The sequence below is a fragment of the Nothoprocta perdicaria genome, unplaced genomic scaffold, assembly GCF_003342845.1.
Source record: "Nothoprocta perdicaria isolate Ctin4 unplaced genomic scaffold, notPer1 scaffold_90, whole genome shotgun sequence".
NCBI lineage: Eukaryota > Metazoa > Chordata > Aves > Tinamiformes > Tinamidae > Nothoprocta > Nothoprocta perdicaria.
This window is the reverse complement of record NW_020456199.1, coordinates 1,981,494-2,003,046: the sequence shown is the minus strand read 5'-3', so window position 1 is coordinate 2,003,046 and position 21,553 is coordinate 1,981,494. Positions and strand designations below refer to the sequence as shown.

The 21,553-nt window shown below is 39.2% G+C and overlaps 1 protein-coding gene across 1 annotated transcript; it reads right to left on the bottom strand.

Moving 5' to 3' along the window:
- Positions 1–10,443: 10,443 nt before the first annotated feature.
- On the bottom strand, positions 10,444–18,683 carry TYRP1 (tyrosinase related protein 1). The gene is made up of 7 exons (XM_026052734.1): positions 18,308–18,683; positions 16,065–16,384; positions 14,537–14,741; positions 13,443–13,610; positions 12,531–12,710; positions 11,091–11,237; positions 10,444–10,658 (listed from the first exon to the last, which is right to left on the bottom strand). The coding sequence occupies exons 1-7, from the start codon at positions 18,678–18,680 to the stop codon at positions 10,453–10,455; spliced, it is 1,599 nt and encodes a 532-aa protein (XP_025908519.1). The 5' UTR covers positions 18,681–18,683; the 3' UTR covers positions 10,444–10,452.
- Between the last annotated feature and the right edge of the window lie 2,870 nt (positions 18,684–21,553).

Below are 21,553 nucleotides of genomic sequence, written 5' to 3'. Positions count from 1 at the left end.
GGAGTGGAGAAAGGACAAACTCAGGTATCGGCAATCACGAAGTGGAATATGAAGTATGAAYAAAACAAAGTGGTTCCCCGGGCTGCTTCAAAGCGCGGATAGGGATTGCGCTCATGTCCCGCAGTAATGCTCTGAAATATTGCCATCTTGCGGCACGCTGGGGACAAGCGACTGTGCTGGCCCTGGCCTGGGGACCTGCAGCATCTGCAGCAGTCCAGGAGGCCCCATCATTTGGGTGCTGGTAAATCCAAAGCCTCAGCCCAAAACGTCACCTGGAAAGCAAGAGCTAAAACCGCCTTCTAGTGAACAGTCGGTGCCAGGCTGTTCTTACTCCGAGATTTTATTCTGAGAGGATATTTTCTGTAGAAAAGGACTGCTAGGAAAGGCACTCTGGCTTTGAAAATTGGTCATGCAGATCACATAGCAGCCAAAGAGTAAACAGGTCTCTGCTCTCCTAAAATGAAGGCTGTGTTAGAGTTATAGAGAAGTAGCTACTGGAATGGAAAGGCAGATATAGGAGGGAAACCACAGCTGTGAAAATACAGGGAATATTTCCATGACAGAATGCTCATTACTTACTTTTTAAGTAGTTTTTTTTTTTTCTCAACCAAAATGACTCAATTAAAACAAACAATTATTTTAACATTTAGCTCTCCTTTTTGCTCATTCTCTTATCCGCACCCCAGATGTATTTATCTATTAGCCAAGCAATCAGTTATTCTAATTAAACGGACTACTAAGATGAAAATATACCTTTATGGTGTTTGTTTGTTTGTTTGTTTCAAAAGACAAAGTTTTCCATCAATTAAGTAAGTTTTCCCCATGTCAAGAGGACCTTTTTCAGCAGGGCATGATGCCAATCAATTCCTTTCAATTCCTTTCAAAACTCATGTTGTGGACAGCCATTTGGTACAAAGGTGAATTTGTCCCTTATTGAACCACCAGTAGTTACTGTCTTTGCCCCTTGCTCATTGAGAGCTTATGAGATGTTGAACTCTCCAAGGTACAGCCTCTCAGGCATAGTCAATATCTTATCATAACTTTCCAAACTGTAGGGTGATGTCATGCTTGAAGAGCAAACTCACCTCTTACCTGTGGTCTAACATATTAACCTCCATAAAACTTCTGACATAAAAGTTAAGAGAGGAGGCAGAGCTAGAGCAGAGCATCTTCCTTGTCACATCAAGGAAGATAAATTACCAGGACACCAAACAATGCTGGTGCACTTCCTTGGTGTCAGCAAGTCTCAGAGAAAAATGTTGTTGTGAGCCTTGACTTTCCTTGTCATTAAGGAACCCGCAGGGTCTACTTTTCCATTTTACTGGGGCTGCTGCTCAAGGGGGTTCCAGGACACAAAATGCAATCATGAAAATGACACAGGACATGGTCTTGAGATGCTAAGCTTCACAGTATTCATGCTAGCTATCCACCAGCATTGTCAAGAAGGGTATTTGAACTTTGCTTTCCACATCATTKTCGTTCACCAATCCTTACTTTAGTTCATTCTATCTTTTATAATGGAGAGGACAGACTTTACAGTTTTACCATTTCACTAACATCTAATGGGTAAGAGCCATAATTAACATTTATGGCTATTTGCCTCTGGTTCAGAAACAGTTACAGAGGTCAGTTTGTGCAGATGCAGTGGTTACTGTCTATGATAAAATAAAAATGTAAAATATTGTAGTATCTGCACCTAGYTCTTCACTTTCTTAAAAGACTTTTTTAAGAAGCCATTGAAGATAGTTCTAGCAGACCTCAGACTAATGGCAGAACATGTGTAAAAGATTTTTGGAAAAGGAAAAATCATCACTGAAATAGTGTCCCTGGCTTTATTTTGTAAAGGACCTAATTCAATTTATTCCTCAAGCTTTGTTGATTAGAGATTACCATGCAGTTTCCATACCTGCTGCAATATAGTTAAGAATGAGGTAACAGGTTTATCAGAGTGGAAGATGGCAATCTCTTCTGCTTGCCCTTTCAGAGAGCATTGCAGTGATCAATGATCAATGTCAATATCACTTATTTGGACGCTTACTCTAAGAGGCCTCACTGTTGCATGAAAGCCTTGTTGCTGTAACTGCTAAATTATCTTCCAAGACAGGCAAATAAAAACATCAAAAGTTGTAAATAGATTAATTAAAATCATAAATTGCTAATAACTATGTTTGACAGACCACATTTTCTTCTTGCTTGTAGATGCAGAGCTAAAAACAAAAATAAGAAAATTTTGCAATTCTTTTTCTGTCTCCACTTAAAAAAAGAGTTAAAAAATCAGATTTACCTTTTCCAGCAGTGTTTACTAACAACTATCCAGACCAGTAATTGCAGTAAGGAGAAGGAATATGAGACAGCTAAGGATGCATTATTTCTTTGAAAGATTATTAAGATTATTTTTAGAATAGTGAGCCAGAATCAATGCAAGTATAAGAGGGAGTATTTGTGGGTGACTCCCAGCTTCAGGGCATGGAGGTATTTATCTGTCAGCCTGACTTCTTGTCTATACAGATTTGTTGYCTGTTGCCTACTCGAATATGAGATGTACTGAAAAGATTGCAAAGGCGTGTGCATGCATCAGACTATTACMCACTGCTGCTCTTCCATGTAATCACTAAGGATAGCAAGGGCAAATTGGAAACCATGAGACAGGAGTTCAGAACTCTGGGTATCGCGGTCAAGGTTGTTTTCTCCCTAGTCTTGCCAATGAGAGAGAAAGAGAGGAGGAGAACAAGATGGATTTTCCAGGTTAACAACTGACTGCGCTGCTGGTGTTGGCAATGGTGTTTTGATTTCTATGGGACCCTTTTCGAAAATCCACAAACTGTTGGGAAGATATGGAATCCAACTCCCTAAGAGGGGCATGAGTGTTTTTGCCTGGTGAGTTTGCCTGCTTGAGCAGGAAGGTTGGACTAGATGATCTCTAGAGGTCCCTTCCAACCTTGAATATTCTGTGATTCTGTGATTCTGTGAGTTGACCAGACTGTTGTTGAGGGCTTTAAACTAAGAAAGATAGGTAAAGAGAGAGTTATAGAGAAAGAGCGGTCAGCAGAACACAGCTGAAGTTGGGATACCTCCGAAGGGTGCGTGCTGCTAGGGAAGAGCATATGGAACATGACTATGGAAGGTCCTCTTGCACATCTCCTGGGAAAYTTACAGGCTAGATTACCTCCCTGAAATACCTGTACACCAATGCATGCAACGTAGGGAATGAACAGGAAGAACTGGAGATCTGTCTGTACACACAGGGCCATGATCTCATTGTAATTACAGAGATATGGTAGGATAGCTTGCATGACTGGAATGCTGTCACAGATGGATAGGTGCTTTCTAGGAAAGAGGCCAGGAAGGAGAGGTGGTGGAGTTGTCTTTTATGTGAGACAACAGCTGTCAAGTATTGAGTTCTGCCTTGAGCTGCATGAAGAGGAAGTCAAGAGCTTACAGGTAAAATATTAAAGGGCAGGCTAACATAGGTGATGGTATTGCAGATGTTTACTATAGTCTGCCTGACTGGGAAGAGGAAGTCAATAAGACCTTCTGGGTGGTTCTTGTAAGAGAATTTAACCATCCTGATATCTGCTGTAAATTCAATACAGTTAGGCAGAGCTTTGATGATAAYTTCTTGACACAGGTAGCAGAGGAGCCAACAAGGAAAGGTGTGCTGTTGGACTTCCTACTGAAAAACAAAGAATTAGTTGGACATGCAAAGATTGGAAGCAGCCTTGGCTGCTGTGACTCCAAAATAGTGAAGTTCAGGGTCCTGCAAGCAGAAAACAGGGCAGTAGGTAGGAATGCAACCTTGGACATCACAAGATCAAATCTTGGCCTCTTCAGAGACCTATTTTGGTGCATCCTATGGATTAAAGTCCTAGAAAGAAGGGGGTTCCAAGAGAACTGGTTGGTATTCAAGCATCACTTCCTCCAAGCTCAAGATTGGTGCATCCCTGTGAGTAAGAAGTYAGGCAAAGGGAGCATAAGACCTGTATGGATGAGCAAGGAGCTCCTGTAAAGCTCAGACAGAAGATGGAAGTATACAGCATGTAGGGTATACAGCTCTTCACAAAGGGCTAGAATGGGGACCCGGGCAACTACATCATAGTCAGTTTCACGTTCGTCCTTGGAAATGTGATGCTCATCCTGGATGTCATCTCTAAGCATATGGAGGAAAAGGAGGCGATCAGGAGTAGCCAGCAAGGATTTGGCAGCGGGAAATTGTTCTAAATTGTTCTTAACCAATCTGATAGCCCTTTGTTGTAGATGACAGGCTTGTGAGGGGAGAGTAGTGGATCTATCTTGACTTTAGCAAAGTTTTTGACACTGTCTCCTATAAACTCCTCAGGCTCAGGAAGTATGAGTTAGATGAGTGGACAATGAGGTGAATTGAGAACTGTTTGAATGGAAGAGGTCAGAGGGTTGTGGTCAGTGGCTCAGTCTCATTGGAAGCCAGTAGTTAGAACAAATTAAGTCTTGTTCAACTTATTCATCAGTGACCTAGATGAAGATGCAGAATACAGCCCCAGTGAGTTTGTTGATGATACAGAACTGGCAGGAGTGGCTGAAACACTGAAGGGCTGTGCTGCCATCCAGAGGGACCTAGACAGGCTGTAGATATGGGCAGAGAAGAACCTCATGGAATTCAACGAAGTCAAATGCAGGGACCTGCCCCTGGAGAAGAAAAAGCCCTAGGCACTGCACAGGCTGTGGATGACCAGCTGCAGAGCAGCTCTGCAGAGGGGGACCTGGTGGTCCTGGTGGACATGGAACTGTTGGACGGAGTCCAGTATAAGGCTACAAAGATGATGTAGCATCCTATGTGTGAGGAGAGACTGAAAGACCTGGGCCTGTTCTCTCTGGAGAAGAGAAGGCTGAGAGTGATCTCAATGATGTGTACAGATATCTTTAGGGAGAGTGTAAAGAAGATGAATGCATACTCTTTTCAGTGATGGCCAGTGATATCAGAAGACACAAGAGCCACAAAGCACAAGAAGTTCCACTTGAATTCAGCGAAAACTTCTTGACTGTGAGGGTGAYTGAGCACTGGAATGGGTTGTCCAGGGAGGTTGCGGAGTCTCTTTTTTTTTTTGGAGATATTCAAAACCCGCCTGGATGCCACCCTGTGCCACRTGCTCTAGGTCACCCTGATTGTGCAAAGGGGTTGGACTAGATGATCTCCAGAGGTCTCTTCCAACCTCAATCCTTCTCTGATCCTGTAATGCGCTTAGAGTAGAAAACAGATGGGCATGGGTTAAAATAACTCACTAGAAAGCTTTATTAATATTTTGAAGTGATTTTTAGTTGGCAAGTAGTGCAGATTTCATTTCTGTATTAGCAAGCAGTCTGAGCTGTTCTTAGAGGTGCCACCCTGTGGCAATCCAACGAACTGGATGTGGTGGAAGTGCCTTTGTCCTGTGCTTCCAGGGTGTGTGTGTGTGTGTGCTCACAGCATGAGGGAATTTAATCACAAGAAGTCCTAAAGACCTCGCTCAAATAAAAATTCAATACTTAGGAAGAGGTAAAATGCAAACTTCACCTGATTTCAAAGGTGAGAGTTTTGCTTCATACTGATGTTAAATGTAAGTGACTAGCAGATGTTGTGGAGAGTGACTTTTGTAATATAAACAAATAAGAAGTAGTGACGATCCTTTATCACCCAAACACCATGGGAATCAGCATTTTTATTTTTAATTATTGCATTATATAATTGTTTAGTCATTTGATACAATTTCACTTAATTTTATCCTTTGTATTTWTCTGTGTTGCTTATAATGAGAATTTTTCTTATTTATTTATTTTTGGAAAGCATTACAGAAAGYTTAAACTCTGCATGTAGGTCCTAGGTACTGTGATATTGTGTAACTTTTTATTTTTTCAGATATGTGATCTGGTAGTTTAGAGAGAAATCTTGTTTTTCCTGCAAACTTCAAGCCTTATAGCCTAAGACCATTATAGCTACAACTTCATCTTCTTAACAAACATTTTCTCTGCCTCCTTTTCTCCCTTTAGGTTTTTCTGTTGGAAGGCTTTCTTCAGCACAAAGCCTTTTGTCTGTATCAGTAGTTTTCTCTCAACATGAGAGAAACTCKTTCTGAACTACTGAAAAGTAGAATTTAACACCAACAGTAAACAGAGAGGTGGTCTGGACAGCTTAAAAACCTCTTAAGCAGTCTTAATCTTAAATGAGATTTAAAGGTAAAATCTGGTTTTGAGAGAGGAGATTCACACCTTTTGCTCTTTTTAWTTATTTATTTATTTATTTTTGGAATTAAACATTTCAGTTTTAATCAAACTGCCTTGCCAAATTATTCTTTTGATAATCACATTGGAAACAGTGTTTTGAACAAAAAAAAGTTCATGTTCAGCTTCATATTAAGCCTTATTAATTTCATGATTTTTCAGAGAGATACTGTGCACATTCTTGGTCTGTGCACAGCACCAGGGGTCCCYACTTTACTGAACAGAAGCACTAGCAGGAAGAGGATGTATGTCCTATTTCTTGAGGAGATTTTTCAAAAAAAGTGGTGGAAAAGAGGTGCATGCAACTGAAACTGGTAGTGGATTACCTTAGATTCCGTAGGCACCAAAGTTTTTTTTTTTTTTTTTCAGGACAGGACAAAGGAACCTGCAAAATGCTGTATTTTTGGAAATCTCCACAGAAATCAAGGCAAGATTAATTTAAGTTGAGATTCTTACCTTTCAAATCTCTGTGATGGGCACTGGAAAGCTGATATTGTGAATGCCTTTTCCTTTTAGTATTTTCATAGAATAGCACCTAAACAAAGCATCTATGAAGGAAGTAATTTCTTTACTATCACACTTATAGCTTGGAAACTGTTTTGAACAATAAAAAAAAAAAATAATTTGACTTACATCTTTCAACAATGAATATTTTAAGAATATGTTGAATCTTTACCAGAAATGTTTTAAGCAGGAGTAGGAACTGATGTTAATAGAGATGTAAGGAAAGAGGAGAAAATACTTAAGCTCAGTTCTGGCTTTCCCACCTACCTTAAAATCTTAAAGTTCATCAGAAGTTATTTCTACATTTTCCTTGTCCTTGTCTGCATGCTTTCTTACAGTTTGGGTAATGACTTTCCATGCATTGTGTATCAACATCTTTCATGAAAGAACTGAGTAATCCTGATTCAGACCTTGTAAATTCATCAGCAAAACTTACTCCAATCCTGGTACTTCTTTCAGTTCTGTATCATCATCTGTTATCTAGCTAGTCTCCATTCAATTTACAGTCCTTGTTTTGATTCCTATCTTTTCAGACTTCCACATCCAGAACTTCTGAAGAGTTTCAGGGTCAAAACAATTTTTAAATAAAATCTTTAAATTATCTTATCAAATAAAGCAATCAAGGTAGCTGGCACGTTCTGCCTCTGATAAATCCCTGCAGTGTTTTATTGCAAGTTTTCTTTCATCRTTTATTCTGGAGACTGTTGTGCTGCTGAGTCTAAATTAATTGGCTTGTAGTTGTATAGATCATTTTGTTAGCTACCTTTTCCTTCTCAATAAAATATTGCTGCTGTCAWTTATGTGATGCTTTAGCTGACCTGAAAAAATTATTCAAAACTTTTACAAGTGGATTTAGAGTTTACTATATAGTTTTTAAAAATCAGGGACAGAAATTTCCTGCTTTTTTGATGTAGATACATTTTTTTCTCTTCTGTATCAAAGGGCAAACTGTATACTCTCATTCCAATAATATGTTATCTCTTTTAATTTAGGATCAGTATAGTTCATCCTATCAGAATGAAAATGGAGAACAACTATATCTGATTTAGAAAAACATATCTAGATCATGTTAATATTGATTCTGCAATTAATGTTAGATAGTCAAGGAACCTTTTCTAATATTTCCTTTTCAAGGTCAAGCATACAATGATKTGGAGATTTCTCACTTTATTTAGAAATTTCATGACTATATTTATTTATTTTTTAAAGAACTTTAAAACTTTGTTTGTTTAGGACTGTCTAGAGAGTCTGGATCTGAATTACTGCCTCCTTATTTGAAGTTTGTGGTCTTTTCACCTTCCCTTTTCTCTCTGACTTCTATTCCCTGTCTTTGTCTCCACACAACAAGGAAAGTCTATACTCAACATGTACTCTGTTTTCTGATATGCTTTTAGTATGCTTATTTTTTTTTTTCATGCATTGATGTTTTGCTGTTTCAGGTCTAAATGATTTTTTTCCCTTTTCAGATTAGCTCAGGAGCAAATATCAAACAACTTTAGTGAAAGACAGAATTTTTCACTACAGCAAGATTGGGCTCGGAGTAGTTCTGCAAAAAGTGACTAAAGAAAGATGGACTTCTTAGGTGCTTGTCAAGGGTGAGTCACAAGCACAGTTCTATGCTTTCCTTTCCCTCCTAATTCCTGTACTTACTTTTCCTTTTCCTTTTCCTTTTAAGTCTTTATCAAAATGCAGCTTGCCTTGTTCATTTTTGTCTGACAGCAGTAAGTGGCAGACAGGTCCCCTCCTTTCCTGAGCTACAAGACTCATGGACTGCTCAGAACAGGAACAGACCTTTTACTGTAAGGATTAAAATACTCCTTTAATGGCTAAAATCCTCTTTGCGAGATCTGATTTTGCCATCCCACTTTCCTTCTGCTCTAAAGCTTCTATACATCTTCTTATCCACAGAAGTCAAAGCACTTTAGAAAGAAAGYTCTGTTATCTCCATTTTATAAATGAATAAAATAAGTCACAGAGGTTAAAATATATTGGCTAAGGACATTCAAGAAGTGAGCAAAAGAGCTAAGAATAAAATCCAGGTCTCCTGACCTCAATCCGCAGTACATAGGATCACCCTGCTTTAATCCATTGAAATCACTAAAGTKGATGATTTGTTAGGTTACTACTAAGTACAAGAAAGAATGGCAGAAACAGGCATTGAAATTCGTGCTGCTGCTTWTGTACCTACAGTACTAATTAGTTCAGCTGTAAGTAAATCCAAAAGTGCGACCTGAAAGTCCTTTTTTTAATTTACTTTTATGACCTATCACAGGTGAAAGTTTCCTAGCCAAGTATAATTTATGTGTTTTAAGTTTTACGTCTTTCCTGGATGAGTGTTGAGAACCTGTGTCACTGTTTACATCAGTCTCAGTGCACAAATTATGAATCTCCTTGCAAATGAACGAGTGTATTTTGAGCATGCCTAGGACCAGCTGCAGCCGCTGGGGTAGCACCACACAAGGAAGGCAAGACTGGGAGGACAAGACAGGCAGCTTGTGCTTTTTCTTAGCAGTCTCTGGAACTGCTCTGCCACCTCAGGCTTACGGAGCAGAGCACAAATTACTTGCTGTTTCTGTTGAAGCTGAAAATCAGATAGAAAATAGGCAAGAGGGAGCTTGACTTGGTAGTGTGACAAGTGGCGCAGGGAGGACACAGCCTGGGTTGGGGGTCACCCCAAGGAACAATCCCTATGTGTCAGGTTGTGGCTCACAATTTGCAATCAACAAGGGCGGAGAACAGGTGATTTATTGGTATTCAGTTACAGGGAGAGGGACCAGACGTCTTCTGGCCCTAGCTAAGTCTATAAGGGTAGGCTTCAGGTTATTGCTGTCCTGCTGGCTTATGAATCTTGAGATTTGGACAGCACAGATTTAGCTGCAGTTACATATGACTGTTTTCCTGGGTTTGTACTACAACCTGATGCCTGCAGCAAGAGTACAAGAGATATGGGTATAAATTCTCTCTGGAAGGGAATTAAGGTATATCATTGCAGGGGATACTGGAATAGGGCAGAGGGAAGAAGCAGCCAAATAAAAATTAAAAAAAAAAAWAAAAGAAGAAAAAAGAAAAAGAAAATGCAAGCTGTTGCTAGCAGTCTTTTCAAAGGGATGTGCCCTTCAGGCGACTGTGTTTGAATGCACAGCTGAAGTGTCCAGATGCAAGAGTGAGTTCTCAGTGGTGAATCACAGTTCACAGAGGCACCTAAAAGGAGTGGTGAGATCAAAACTGAGCTCTGCGAGCAAAGTAGCTTTTCAAAGACATCACTCTCCTCAGCATTCCCATGTAGCTCCCTGCCTGGCAGACCGGCTGTTTTGAAACACAGCTCCAGTCAGGCAGCTTAGATGTCTGACATGTATTTTGGATGCTGCTTCTGAAGTGAGGTGGCTAACTTTTAAGAGCTTTGCTGCTCATGGCACAACAGCTTTGTCCCATTTTAGATTTGACCTTATTTTTTCAGAAGYGCACTTTCAAAGAGAATGCTGGAGTATAAAGGCTAGTAAAGCCAAAAGTCTTTGACGGTCAGCAAGTAACTAAATTTTGCCAAAATTTGCAGGGATATGAATAAGAAAAGGTGAAACTTGAAGTAACTATATCAAGACAGATGCTGTTTATGCTCTTTATTTTAAAGCAGATGGGTGACCACCATTTATAAAATACAGCAAAATACACAGCTTCAGTTAGATGCAAAAAAAAAAAAAAAAAAAAAAAGCCATTACTTCAAACAACAGACTGGCTTGGCGTTGGTATGCCATCATAGTCATCTGAATAGTGTTGATATTGGTCAGTGAGGAGAGGCTGATGCAGCTCATCTTTATTTCTCTTGGCACGTACAATACATGCAGCAGCAGCAAAAATTACTGCAACGAGAACCAGTGCAGTGACTATTGCAATAGTTATCATCTCTGTGACACGGAGAGCCCGACCTACAGGACAGAAAATATGAGGAAAACTTACTGAAGGTAAACATCAAACACAAGGAAACAGTGCAGGGACAAATCAAATATCAAGCAAAACTGACATTATTCAGTGAGTCATGAAGTAAAGTCAGCAGGAGTTTTTGATGGATAATATTTGTTTCAAAACAAGAGAAAATTTCAATCGCTATTTTTACAATATAGAAGTGTGCCCTGACTGTTCTTATTCTACCTGGTTTCCAAGGGATTTGCACTCTCCCTAATACAAAATCTCAATTACAAGTGACTTGAAAAACAAACCAGAAAAAGAGAAAAAGGCATTAAAAAAGGCATCAAATTTTGTTAGAGAAATTGCAATTATGTTTACTAAATGAAATAAAAGTGTAAAGGGTAAAAAGAATGATGACATATCAAGAGATCTATCTAGGTTTGACATTTTACCTGGCCACTCAACTTCATAGCTGTAACCCAGGTTTTCTGGTGCAGTAACGAACATTTCATCATTGGTAACTGGAGGCCAAAAAGGTACCATGTTATACTGCCGGTTATGTCCGATAGGGGCATTCTCCAATGGGTATGTTGAGATATCTAAATTGGAAAGACAAATCACACTTCTGTAAATAAATATAATCAAATTCATTCATTTTTCTTTTTTTAAGGTTTCTTTTCCAACAATGAGCCACAATTTTGAGCCACTGTGTTTTAACATTTGTAACCCACTCAGAAAGGATCTTTGAAAAATCCTGCAAAGATATGGATTAATTCTCCAGTGTGGAAAAATCCAGAATGGGGAGCTCAGCACTTTCTGAAAGCTAGACTCACTAGGGATGCTTCTGTTTTTCAAAAACAACAAAAGAAAAAATCAAGTTAGTTTAAAAAATTTTGGTCTGTGTTGGATTTTCTTCCTGTGTGTAGAAAAGGAAAAGGAAAAATGCATATATGGAGAACTCTATATACTTTTTTTTTTTTTTTCTTTTTTTTTTTCCCAGTCATCTGGTCATTTGGCTTTATTATTTTACAGCAGTGATGAAGTCTTCTCTCATGCTGTTCAGGAGGGCAGCTGATTAGAACTCCAGTGGAATTTTTTTGTAATTTTATGGTGAATCAGAAGAGAGTCAGCTGAAGCAAAAAAAAAAAAAAAGAAAAAAAAGAATCCATTTTCGTAAGATGAGGCAAAAGCTTGTGACAAATCACTTAAATACTGTACGAGGATACAATTGCCTCTCTGATGGTTTGTGCATCCATGCTGCAGGTTATGGAAACTATGCAAAGAAGCTGTTATACCACAACAGCAACAACTGCTATCATAGGGGGATGGGCTGGACTCTCCTAAGAGGAGCACAATCCCTGCTTTGTGAAGACAGTGCAGAAGCCCATCCCTCCCTCTTTCTTTACCATGTCAAAAAAATACAAACAGAAACAGAGACTTTCTTCTAAATGGATGTGGAAACGGCACAACAGTGGTCAGAATGAGCTGCAAGGATGTGTGTTTAATCTCACCAGACAAGAAGAAATGTAGATACTTAGTCTGTGCAGTGACTAAACGACCATGAAGTGTCTGAAGCTCCTATAGCTACTCTATGTGCTCTACCAGACACAATGAATTTGAAGATCCTGTTTTCTTTATTCCTGGCACTTCCAGCTGAGTGTCTTCATGAAAAGCTACTTGGGAAATGGCTGTCAGTTTATGTGGGTTGAGGAAGGGAGGATACTTGTTATTATTCAGTCTTTAGTAACTTTACTAACTTCCTAACTTTACTAAAATTCCAGTCTTACTTCCTAAACTCAGGGCCAATTTGCTGTCCCGCAAGAAGTAGCTGACTTCCTGTCGCTGCAGTCACCAAGAGCTGCCCATTCCTTGTCTGTCCACAAGCATCTTACCAGCAGAATGTCTTCTCAGCCACTCGTCAAAAACAGCATCTGTAAATGTGTGCAGGAGGACAAATATGGGGTCATTTGGTGATAAGTGAGTTTGYCCTCCTGTTCCATTCAGAAAAAGATGAGCCAAGTTGTGAAGACTGCGCACTGCTGGGTCGTATTTCCCTGAGGGATCACTGTACCCTGTATGTGCAAACAAAGAGGAACACAGAAAATCACAGTTCTGTCATGTTCCGTTGCTCTGCTTAACATAACAGAGTAGCTAATTTTCTGCCTACTGGCATTTGAGAGATGTGGCTGCTATTTCCCTAGCACACATAATTTTCAGATTAAAAAAAAAAGTTTTTACAGAAGAATGCTAAGAATGCTAAGTGCAAGGTTGCTGGGATCTAACACAATGCTGGCCAATATATGCCATCTCGTAACAGGAAGTGAAGGTTTATACTTAAAACATATATCTTTCTGAGCATAACTGAAATAGCTGCCTGCATTTTCTAACTGCTGGCATAAATGTGAAGACGTTGCCCACTATCCTGAGGGGCCAGCTATTATGTTTCCACACATATCATCTCCATTTTTACTGTCAAGACACTTCATAAAGTTTTGTATGTCCTGCTTTCTCATTGCACATTTGACTCTGCTAGCACTCCACCCCTGGGAATCCTGATGTTGGGAGGTCATGATCTGAAGCATCACAAAAAGGTTTTCCTGTTTTCAAGCTCTGGCCAGAGTTTTCGGAAAGGGGTCCATACAAGAAAGTGATTAAAAATAAAGCCAAACTCCTATCAAATATGCTAAGCATTCAACATTTTCATGTATACTTAAAGGTTGGTCCAGATTCTTGATTTTGTTTGACCCCTCCTACTCTCCTGGCTTATCTGAAACTATAGACATATTTTTGTTTGCCATGCCTACCTTCCACTGTGTTACGGAAACTGTCTGTTGAATTGGAATAGAAAGGAGGAGTGTCAAAAACACCAACTTCTAAACATGAAGCCACATCCTCAGGCTCTGGGAGACGCTGTACCATAGGCCTGGCAACATTTCCAGCAGGATTTCTTCGAATGGGACCACCCTCAGTGCCTGGGGGTAAAGAGAAGAGAGAAAATAATGGTGATACAAAATAACAGGTCTGGAAGAAAACTCCCTTGGAGGTGACATTTAAACTGAAAGGACGGGTCAGATCCTTGTCAACACAAACAAGAATCTGAAAGATTCTTAAAATCTKWMAGATTTTAAGAAAGAATCTGAATCTTGGTAGTGTCCTGTGTGCTGGATCCACTGAAGCAATGATTTAAACAACATCTAGTGCTTCTCACAGAGCCTTAAGATTCTATCTGATGTAAGTGGTCTGGGAAATTTTCTGTAGTTTTCCAGTGTGATTGTTTGATGAAACCTTGGACAAAAGTTTTGGTATAACTAAGGAAAGGAATACAGGAATATAGTTGATTATGTAGGCAGCTAACTCAATACCATGCTTTTCCCCCTATCTCCATGGTGATACTAAATTAAAGCTTGACAATTATGAATATATGAGGGTATCCTGGGAATTTTAGTTCTTAGAGCTCTTTGCTAGCATTCATATTGCTAGCAGAGCTCTTCATATTCAAAACCCGCTACTCATAGTTAACACAGCTGATGTTATCTTCTCTCTTCTGGAGCAGATATCATAAAGGTGATAAATGGTTGGAAGAAAACTTAAGCTTCAGTTAAGAACTCTYGTTACCAGATTTAAATATTTATGGCACAAAAGATATATAGATATTGCTAAAGAAGGAAAGCCAAAGTTTTTAGCTCTTCCTCTGCTGCAAATTTCAGATCAGATATTTGACTGCATGGTGCCTTGGTACAAGATGGATCAAAATTTGCCCTGTCTTGGAAGACTGAAATGTGAAAATTTAAAGACCACTTTAAGACTTTTTGGCTTGAACCATTGTGTTCTAATGTACTATACTTACATATTATTAGAAAAAACTTCTCCCTAAATACCTGTGAGCAGTTATACTTACTGTTGCAGATGGTTCCCAATGTGTCATAGTCTTCTATGTTTTCACACAACACTCGCCACTGAGAGAAGATGGAGTTCTGACTGATAAGAGAGACATCAAAGTTGCTTCTGGCTCCCATCAAGTCATCAGAGCAGATATCACAGGTATTTTGCCCTGTTGCAAAGTTCCAGTAGGGCAATCCAAAAGTAGGGTCCTGCAGCATATTCTAAAGCATATAAGCATGGTGTTATAGGTCCTTCCCCATTTCAGTTTACTGCTGAAATGATTTTGAAAAACAGTTAAATACATCCTATTAAGAATCAGATGGAGTCTTTTCTCACAGAGGGGAGCAAATGTATAGAAAAAAATGTGGAATCCGTTAAAAAAGTTCTTTGTAGTTTTTCATTTTTATGCCTTTGACCATTCAGCAGAAGTGAGAATCAAACTCTTGAGCTGAGCGATGGACTCCCCTCATTAATAATATCATATCACTTAATACTAATATAAATTTTTTCCTTTTTTTTTCTATCACCAGTCAATATCAGCAGCATTTGTATCACACAGGTTAATTTAGCAAGACAGTTGCTCAATGACTGAAAAGATGAGATGATAAAGAAAAAGAAAATTGGCCCTTCAAATTATTATTGTTGTAACTAAACAATTCTGGAGTATCTTCTGATTTCCAATGTTTACAAACCAGGATTTGCTGGCCAAAAAAAATTAACTAATTATCTAGTTTACTAACATCAACAGGAATATTTATTAAGCTACAAAGAGTTAGAAGTCCTCAGGGCTTCCATTTAAAGAAATGTTCTTAATGTTTGTGGAAATTTTGGTTTTGAAGGGAATTTGCCCTGTCTGAGCTGGAATTAATGCCATTAAAAGCAATGGAAATACTTCAGTGATTTCAAGGAATATTTAATTGCAGTCTTCCAAACTTACTCTCTCTAAATTGAATGACAGTCAATAAGTAATCCATTTATTTTATGAATAGACCCACACATGGAAGGGGGAGCTGCTGGTTTATAGAATAAAATTTCATAAATCACTTTTTTTTTTCTTGGATCAGTCACACCTGTGAATAAAATGTGATTCTGAATCCACAAGCCACATCTGTATGACTTTTCTTTAAAACCTGAGTTGATTGGTCTAGCTTAGACAAGAGTCCAATTAACTATTTTCTGTGAAAATGTTTAAAATGTGTTCCAAATTTTAAAGATGACTTAGATTAGGTTTATGCTTTCAATTAAAATATTATGATTAGTTAAAAAGTTAAAATATTAACTTTTTATATTTTTTATTATTAACTATATTAAATAATATAAAGTTAAAATATTATGATTATCATGTCTATAGTAATGACTGTGTAAGACATAAAACAACTCTATTCATTTTATTACAGTTAATGAGACAGTGAAATTGAATAGAAATTATTTTAACGTTGGAAAGACCTGATTTTTTTTTCTCTATTTGAATACGGGGAAGAAAGATATTTTAACTGTACGAAGCACAATATGAACACATGGTTCAATGTTAATGCAAACATTACCTGCATATCTCTCTCCAGCTGCAACAGGTGGTACCTATGCCAAGTGACGAAAGCTGGTCCCTCATGAGAGAAATCAACTCCAAAACTCTGCTGCCCTGAACCAAGGAAAGTCTTCCTCACAGAATAATAATGGGACCACACAAAGTAGTTATATATGGTGATATTCTCAAACTGTGGTGTGTTGCCATCTGGTCCGAGTATTTCCTCACGTCTCCTTGTGGCTATAACAATGTCAGGGTGAACTGTCACCTTGGCTTGGTGCAAGGCATTCACAAAGCGCCTCCTTTCCTCTGTGCTGAGGTCCAAAAGATTCCTCCTGACTGTGAGGATACAGAATAAGTTAATAAAGCAATAGCTGCTCCAGTCTGATATCTGGTATATCTATTCCTATTAATTTTGAGTGAGTCTCTTTTTCCTCAGGCACATTTCCAGGTTTCATTGGGGCAATTCATTGAGAACTGAGTAAGAATAGAAAATGTCATTTATTGTCAGCAAGGATGAGCAGGATAAAAATAAAACTCTACACCCTGAGTGATTTTAACACTCAGTTTTTTGCAGATTATCCTTTCTTCCTTTCAGGGAAGTAATCAAAAAGAATGGCTCTTGGTCACAGAAATCCTGTAGAAGTTTGTTTAAGATACTTAATGTTTCCTGAGGTAACACTTTAAGAAGAAAAGAATATCATATATCAATCTATATCTAAAAACAAACTATATCCTTGACAGTTCAGTGAAGACATTCGTAAAAGAGTGCTACTGCTTGAATCCTTGTATAGAAATGACGAATTCACTAGTGAATTACGAATTTCATGCTTAATAGCATCACTCCTGAAAGACATTACCTGTTATTATTAACTGTAGCCACGTCTTACTCATCTTAAGCAGCTTTACAATATCATCATTCAAAATTTACAGATGGAGAAAGTCATGAACAAGGAAGGAAACTAACTTATTGAAATATCAATGTACATGAAAAAAGAACAGAGTCCATCGCACCTTAGTCCCAGTACAGTACTCTGTCATCTGGACGAGGAAGATTTCAAGCCAAATTAGGCTAAGCCATGGATGAAAACTCTCACASCTATCCTTCAACATGCACTCATTATCAATACCAAAAATACTGTCAAAGCCATAATCTGCCAGGTAAATGATGGATTCTGTTGTTACAAGAAGCAACAGGTCTCTAGCATGAATTAGCACAAAGAATAAAAGCAAATTATATTTTATTATATAAAGCAAAGTTGATATTTTGAATTCACTGTAGTTAAGGGAAACACTTGCCAAAAGCCTGAACTTCACCCAGGAATTCTGTGTCTTGATTCGTATGACTTTGTCTTGTTGCAGGACTGCCGTCACTGTGGGTTTGTTGTTGTTACTGTTGTTTTAAGTCATAATGTCCTGAAAATAGCCTCTTGATATTGCCTTGTGTAGGCAGCTTAGCTTTTAAATTTTCATAATTTCCTTAGCATTTTTTTGAGTAGTTAAGAATTTAGTAAGTGAGAGTCATAAAAAGTGATCTTGTGTGCCCCAGAAATTGGCTAAAACTGCTTCTTCCGATCCTCGAATTTACTTCATAATCTTCTGTGTATTCAAGTTTCTTTCTTGGTATTTTTCAGAGTTCTACCCATTGTCAACAAGAACAGGACGGGTCAGCAGAGGGTGAAACCTGACATATCTGATACAATTCATGAGTAGTATTTTCTGCTTTCTAGTCTGCTTCTGAGAGCTCAACAGATGAATAAAGTGCCAAGACTTTTCAGCACACGCCAGTAAGTGGGTTTTTAGAAATTCAGTGTAAAGATGTTGAATTGTTAATGCTTACTTTGCTAATCTTTGCTGGAACATGTATGTAGCATTACTTATCTAGTCAAAATAATGAGTGCTGACTTTTTTTTCTGCAAGAGTCAATCTGTTAATACTAGTTACCTGCTGCTTCTCATGCCAAAATAATCCATCATTCACTTAAGGGATTATGGATTTCGTAGGCTTTCAATAACACATTTAAACTTTCCCTAATAAACACTGAAATCTTACTCATTCAARTGACTTCGGCTGAAGGAAAAGGGATACATTCTCAAACACTTTTGTCTTTTTCAATTTACTGACAATATTCAGCATTTATCCATGTCCAGAATAAATGGACTTCATGACCATTTCCAATATTTCTAGATATTTGTATACTGGTTTTCTGGATATCAGAGCTGCAACCCACCACTGCCAAGGGTCACTTTCTGACGTCCTTACCTATGTTGGTGGGCTGGCTGCAGGTAGGTCCGCTCCAGCCGGGGCGGCACGAGCCGCAGTTGTAGCCGGAGAAGTTGCCGCTGCACCGGCACGTCTGGTTGAAGAAGCGCAGGGGCCACTGCTCGCGGTCATCCCGCCCGTCGTGGATGTACTGCGGGCCGTGGGGACGCGAGTCGGCCGTCACCGGCACGCACTGCCCTCTCCCTGTGGCCACGCCACAGCGGTCCGAGCCTGGCCCAAACACYGGGAAATAGTCCGGGCAGCACGCGCCGCTCCGCAGGGCCTCGGCCGTGGCACACTGGCGAGGGAACTGGGCTCCCGCGGGGCTCAACAGCAGCGGCAGGAAGAGGAGAAGCAGCGTGGGCAATGGCATGGTCACTGCTGCCCGGAGCCAGGGTCAGCGCGCCGCGTCTCCCGCCTTGGCACAGGCCGCACCTCCGGCTAGCCTAAGGGAAAGAGAAAGAGGGAGAGGGTAGCAGCGAACCACCGGACTGGCACCCCATCCTCCCAGCCCGCTCCTTGTCCCWGTGGTCTAGCTTGGGTTGCCGCTCTGGCAACAGACACCTCCCGTCTTTCCTTTCTCCATGGTCRTAGCCACCTGCAGCTCTACCTGTGCGTTGACCTCTCTAAGTTTCTGTTCTATTGTACCGCTACCAGGCTGATTTACCTCACCGTCACAAACACTAATACCATCTAAGGCACCCCTCTAAGTACTTCAATCTAWTTTTTTCTTCCTCTTATGCCTTTCTCTTCTGCATTTATCAACCATGTACTTGGCATTTTCCCCTGCCGTGTCTCTGCAATGCTCCTAGTGCTAGCCCCACTGAAGAGCAAAACTGCAAATCCCCCTGCACTGCCACTACTTGCTACTTCTGGTACCTCTGCTCTGCTCAGGTCCTGTTCTATCTCTGCATGTTCCACAGCTCTGCCTATCCCCAAATAAGCAGTGCTAATTTCTTTCCTGTTTCAGTCTGCTTACTAATCCTCGTTCTACCAACACAGTATGTCTTGGCCTCACCCTCCGTCTCCTACTAATCCCCTTTCTACTTCAGTGCATTTCCCTGGAATTTAAGTACTCCAGCAGCACATGATTTCTTTCATGCTTATCTCCTTGTGATTTTACAAGTTTTAGCAAAGGTCAGAGACAAGTACTTGAATTCAAAACAGAACAAATGTGATGGTGGTTTTTTTTATTATTGCAAAGAAAGGTTCACTTGAAAACAGATGAAGACCTCTGGGGAAGTTCACTTTTAGCTTACTTTTTTGAGTACTTCAAACAGTATTCTCAAGAGCAGGCCAAATTAAAAAACAAGATACGTTATTCAAAAAATGGAAAGTTCCACTCTTAAAGTTTCTTCTTAACTATTTGTTCTGATAAACAAAAGACAACAATGATATTGAATTGTCCTAAAATGCTAAATTGTGAAGCAGTGCGGAAAAAAAAAGAAAAAGAAAAAGAAAAAAAGTCTCTGAGTGGACAAAATTTTTCTCTATTCTTTCCAGGAGGTAATAACACTGAGTAAAAATGTTCTTACTTAATCACTTGTTCTCATTCAGATCCTCATTTTGTCCCCAAGCATGGTTTCAGCAAATAGAAGATGTTTTGCCAAAAAAGTCTGAAACTTAACTGGCTATTAACACAATACATTAACACAATTTTTCGGAAATTATGCACACATCAGTTGCATGCAGTTATGCACACATGCAGTACAAATTTTCCCCTATCACATAATAAAGTAAACCTGGCTGTTAAAGAGTCTGAAACTAACTCGCACTTCAAAAAATGGTGCAGGTTTGAACTATGAATAATCAGCACTGCACAGCAAAATCATAATAAGCTTAGGAGGGATAAATCCTGCTCCTTAGACACGGCAACAATTAAAAAAAAAAAAAAGACAGAAATATTGCTTGGGATGGGATTGCCTGGCACCAGAAAACTTGGCTTTGTAATGGCAGACATAGCATCAGCCTGCTGTAAAACCTTCTCCATTGCTGGGAATTCTCCCATTCTCCCATCTCCTGGGAATGTTTTTCAGCAGACTCCTAGAGCCATGTAGCTGGATGCTATTTCTATTTTGTGGCCCCAACTGCTCCTTTGGGGATCCTGTTGGAAAACCTGTTGCACAGTTTTGGGGTGTACAAAGTTTGGGGTGTACAATTACAATCCCTTTTATAGCCTTTCTTCTGATATTTCTACCTTTAGAGACACCTGCTGCCCTACAGTACTGGAGGGTATTTGACTTTGTAGATTATCTCACTGTGATGCATCTGTATTTCACTGGCTGTGTTTAGTAAGGGTTTGCATGCATAAACAAGGCTTTAAGGAAAAAGTCAGCATGTGAATCTCTAGCTTGTTAATTTCTTGTGCAGACCAAAAGCTCTACAAAGACWGCTAGTTAACATGCTAGCCATCCACAACCAGTATGCCTCATTGTCCTTACGCAGAGATTTCCTCTTGATTGTTCTAATAATAAGCAGACCTCTCTACAGCCCCATGGATTATAGCAGCTGTCTATTATTCAGTCTGCTAGAGAACGTCATGAAAATATAGGTAATTTTTTTTTGTCTCTGAAAGCCTGTGAAAACTGATGAGACAATTATTTCCTGCCGCCTTCTACTAATTGTGCAGTCTACCTTCGTTCCCAAGGACCTAAGTTATACCATTTAGCAAGTGCCCAAGTCTCATAACTTCTTTAACTACAGTGCTGCCTTACAGCTACCCTACTGCCCAATCTTAAGACACATGGAGTCCTAGCAAAACTACATTTTATAAGTGTAAAGTACACAGGAAGGTTCTTTTTTAGTGTTATTGCTGTTATTTGTACATCACCTGTATTTTAAGGACACTCCTGTTGTAAATGCTAATAAAAASAAAAGACTAGAGAGGTCAATTGTATGAATTTGGCAATAGATGAAGTTATCAATATGCAACCATGGTTTTCTGAAATGCAAGTAAACTGTGCTTGTCTTGAGATCAGGAGAGTTTGGATGCCAATGGCCAAAAGTTCAGATTTGCTTTAGAGATTTACATCACCTGCAGACCTAACCTAATTCAGCTTCTTTTTTTGTTGATGTTGGTTTTTACTGTGTTTTGTTTCTCTTTTTCCTTATAAATATTCTCATTTGCCAGTATTTTCACAAAATAAGCCAATTCACACAAGGAGATTTGAATTATTTTGTATTTTATTTAGTTTTCTATCTCCTCCCAGTAGAAGCAAATCATGCTGTTGTTTTTAAAAATGAACT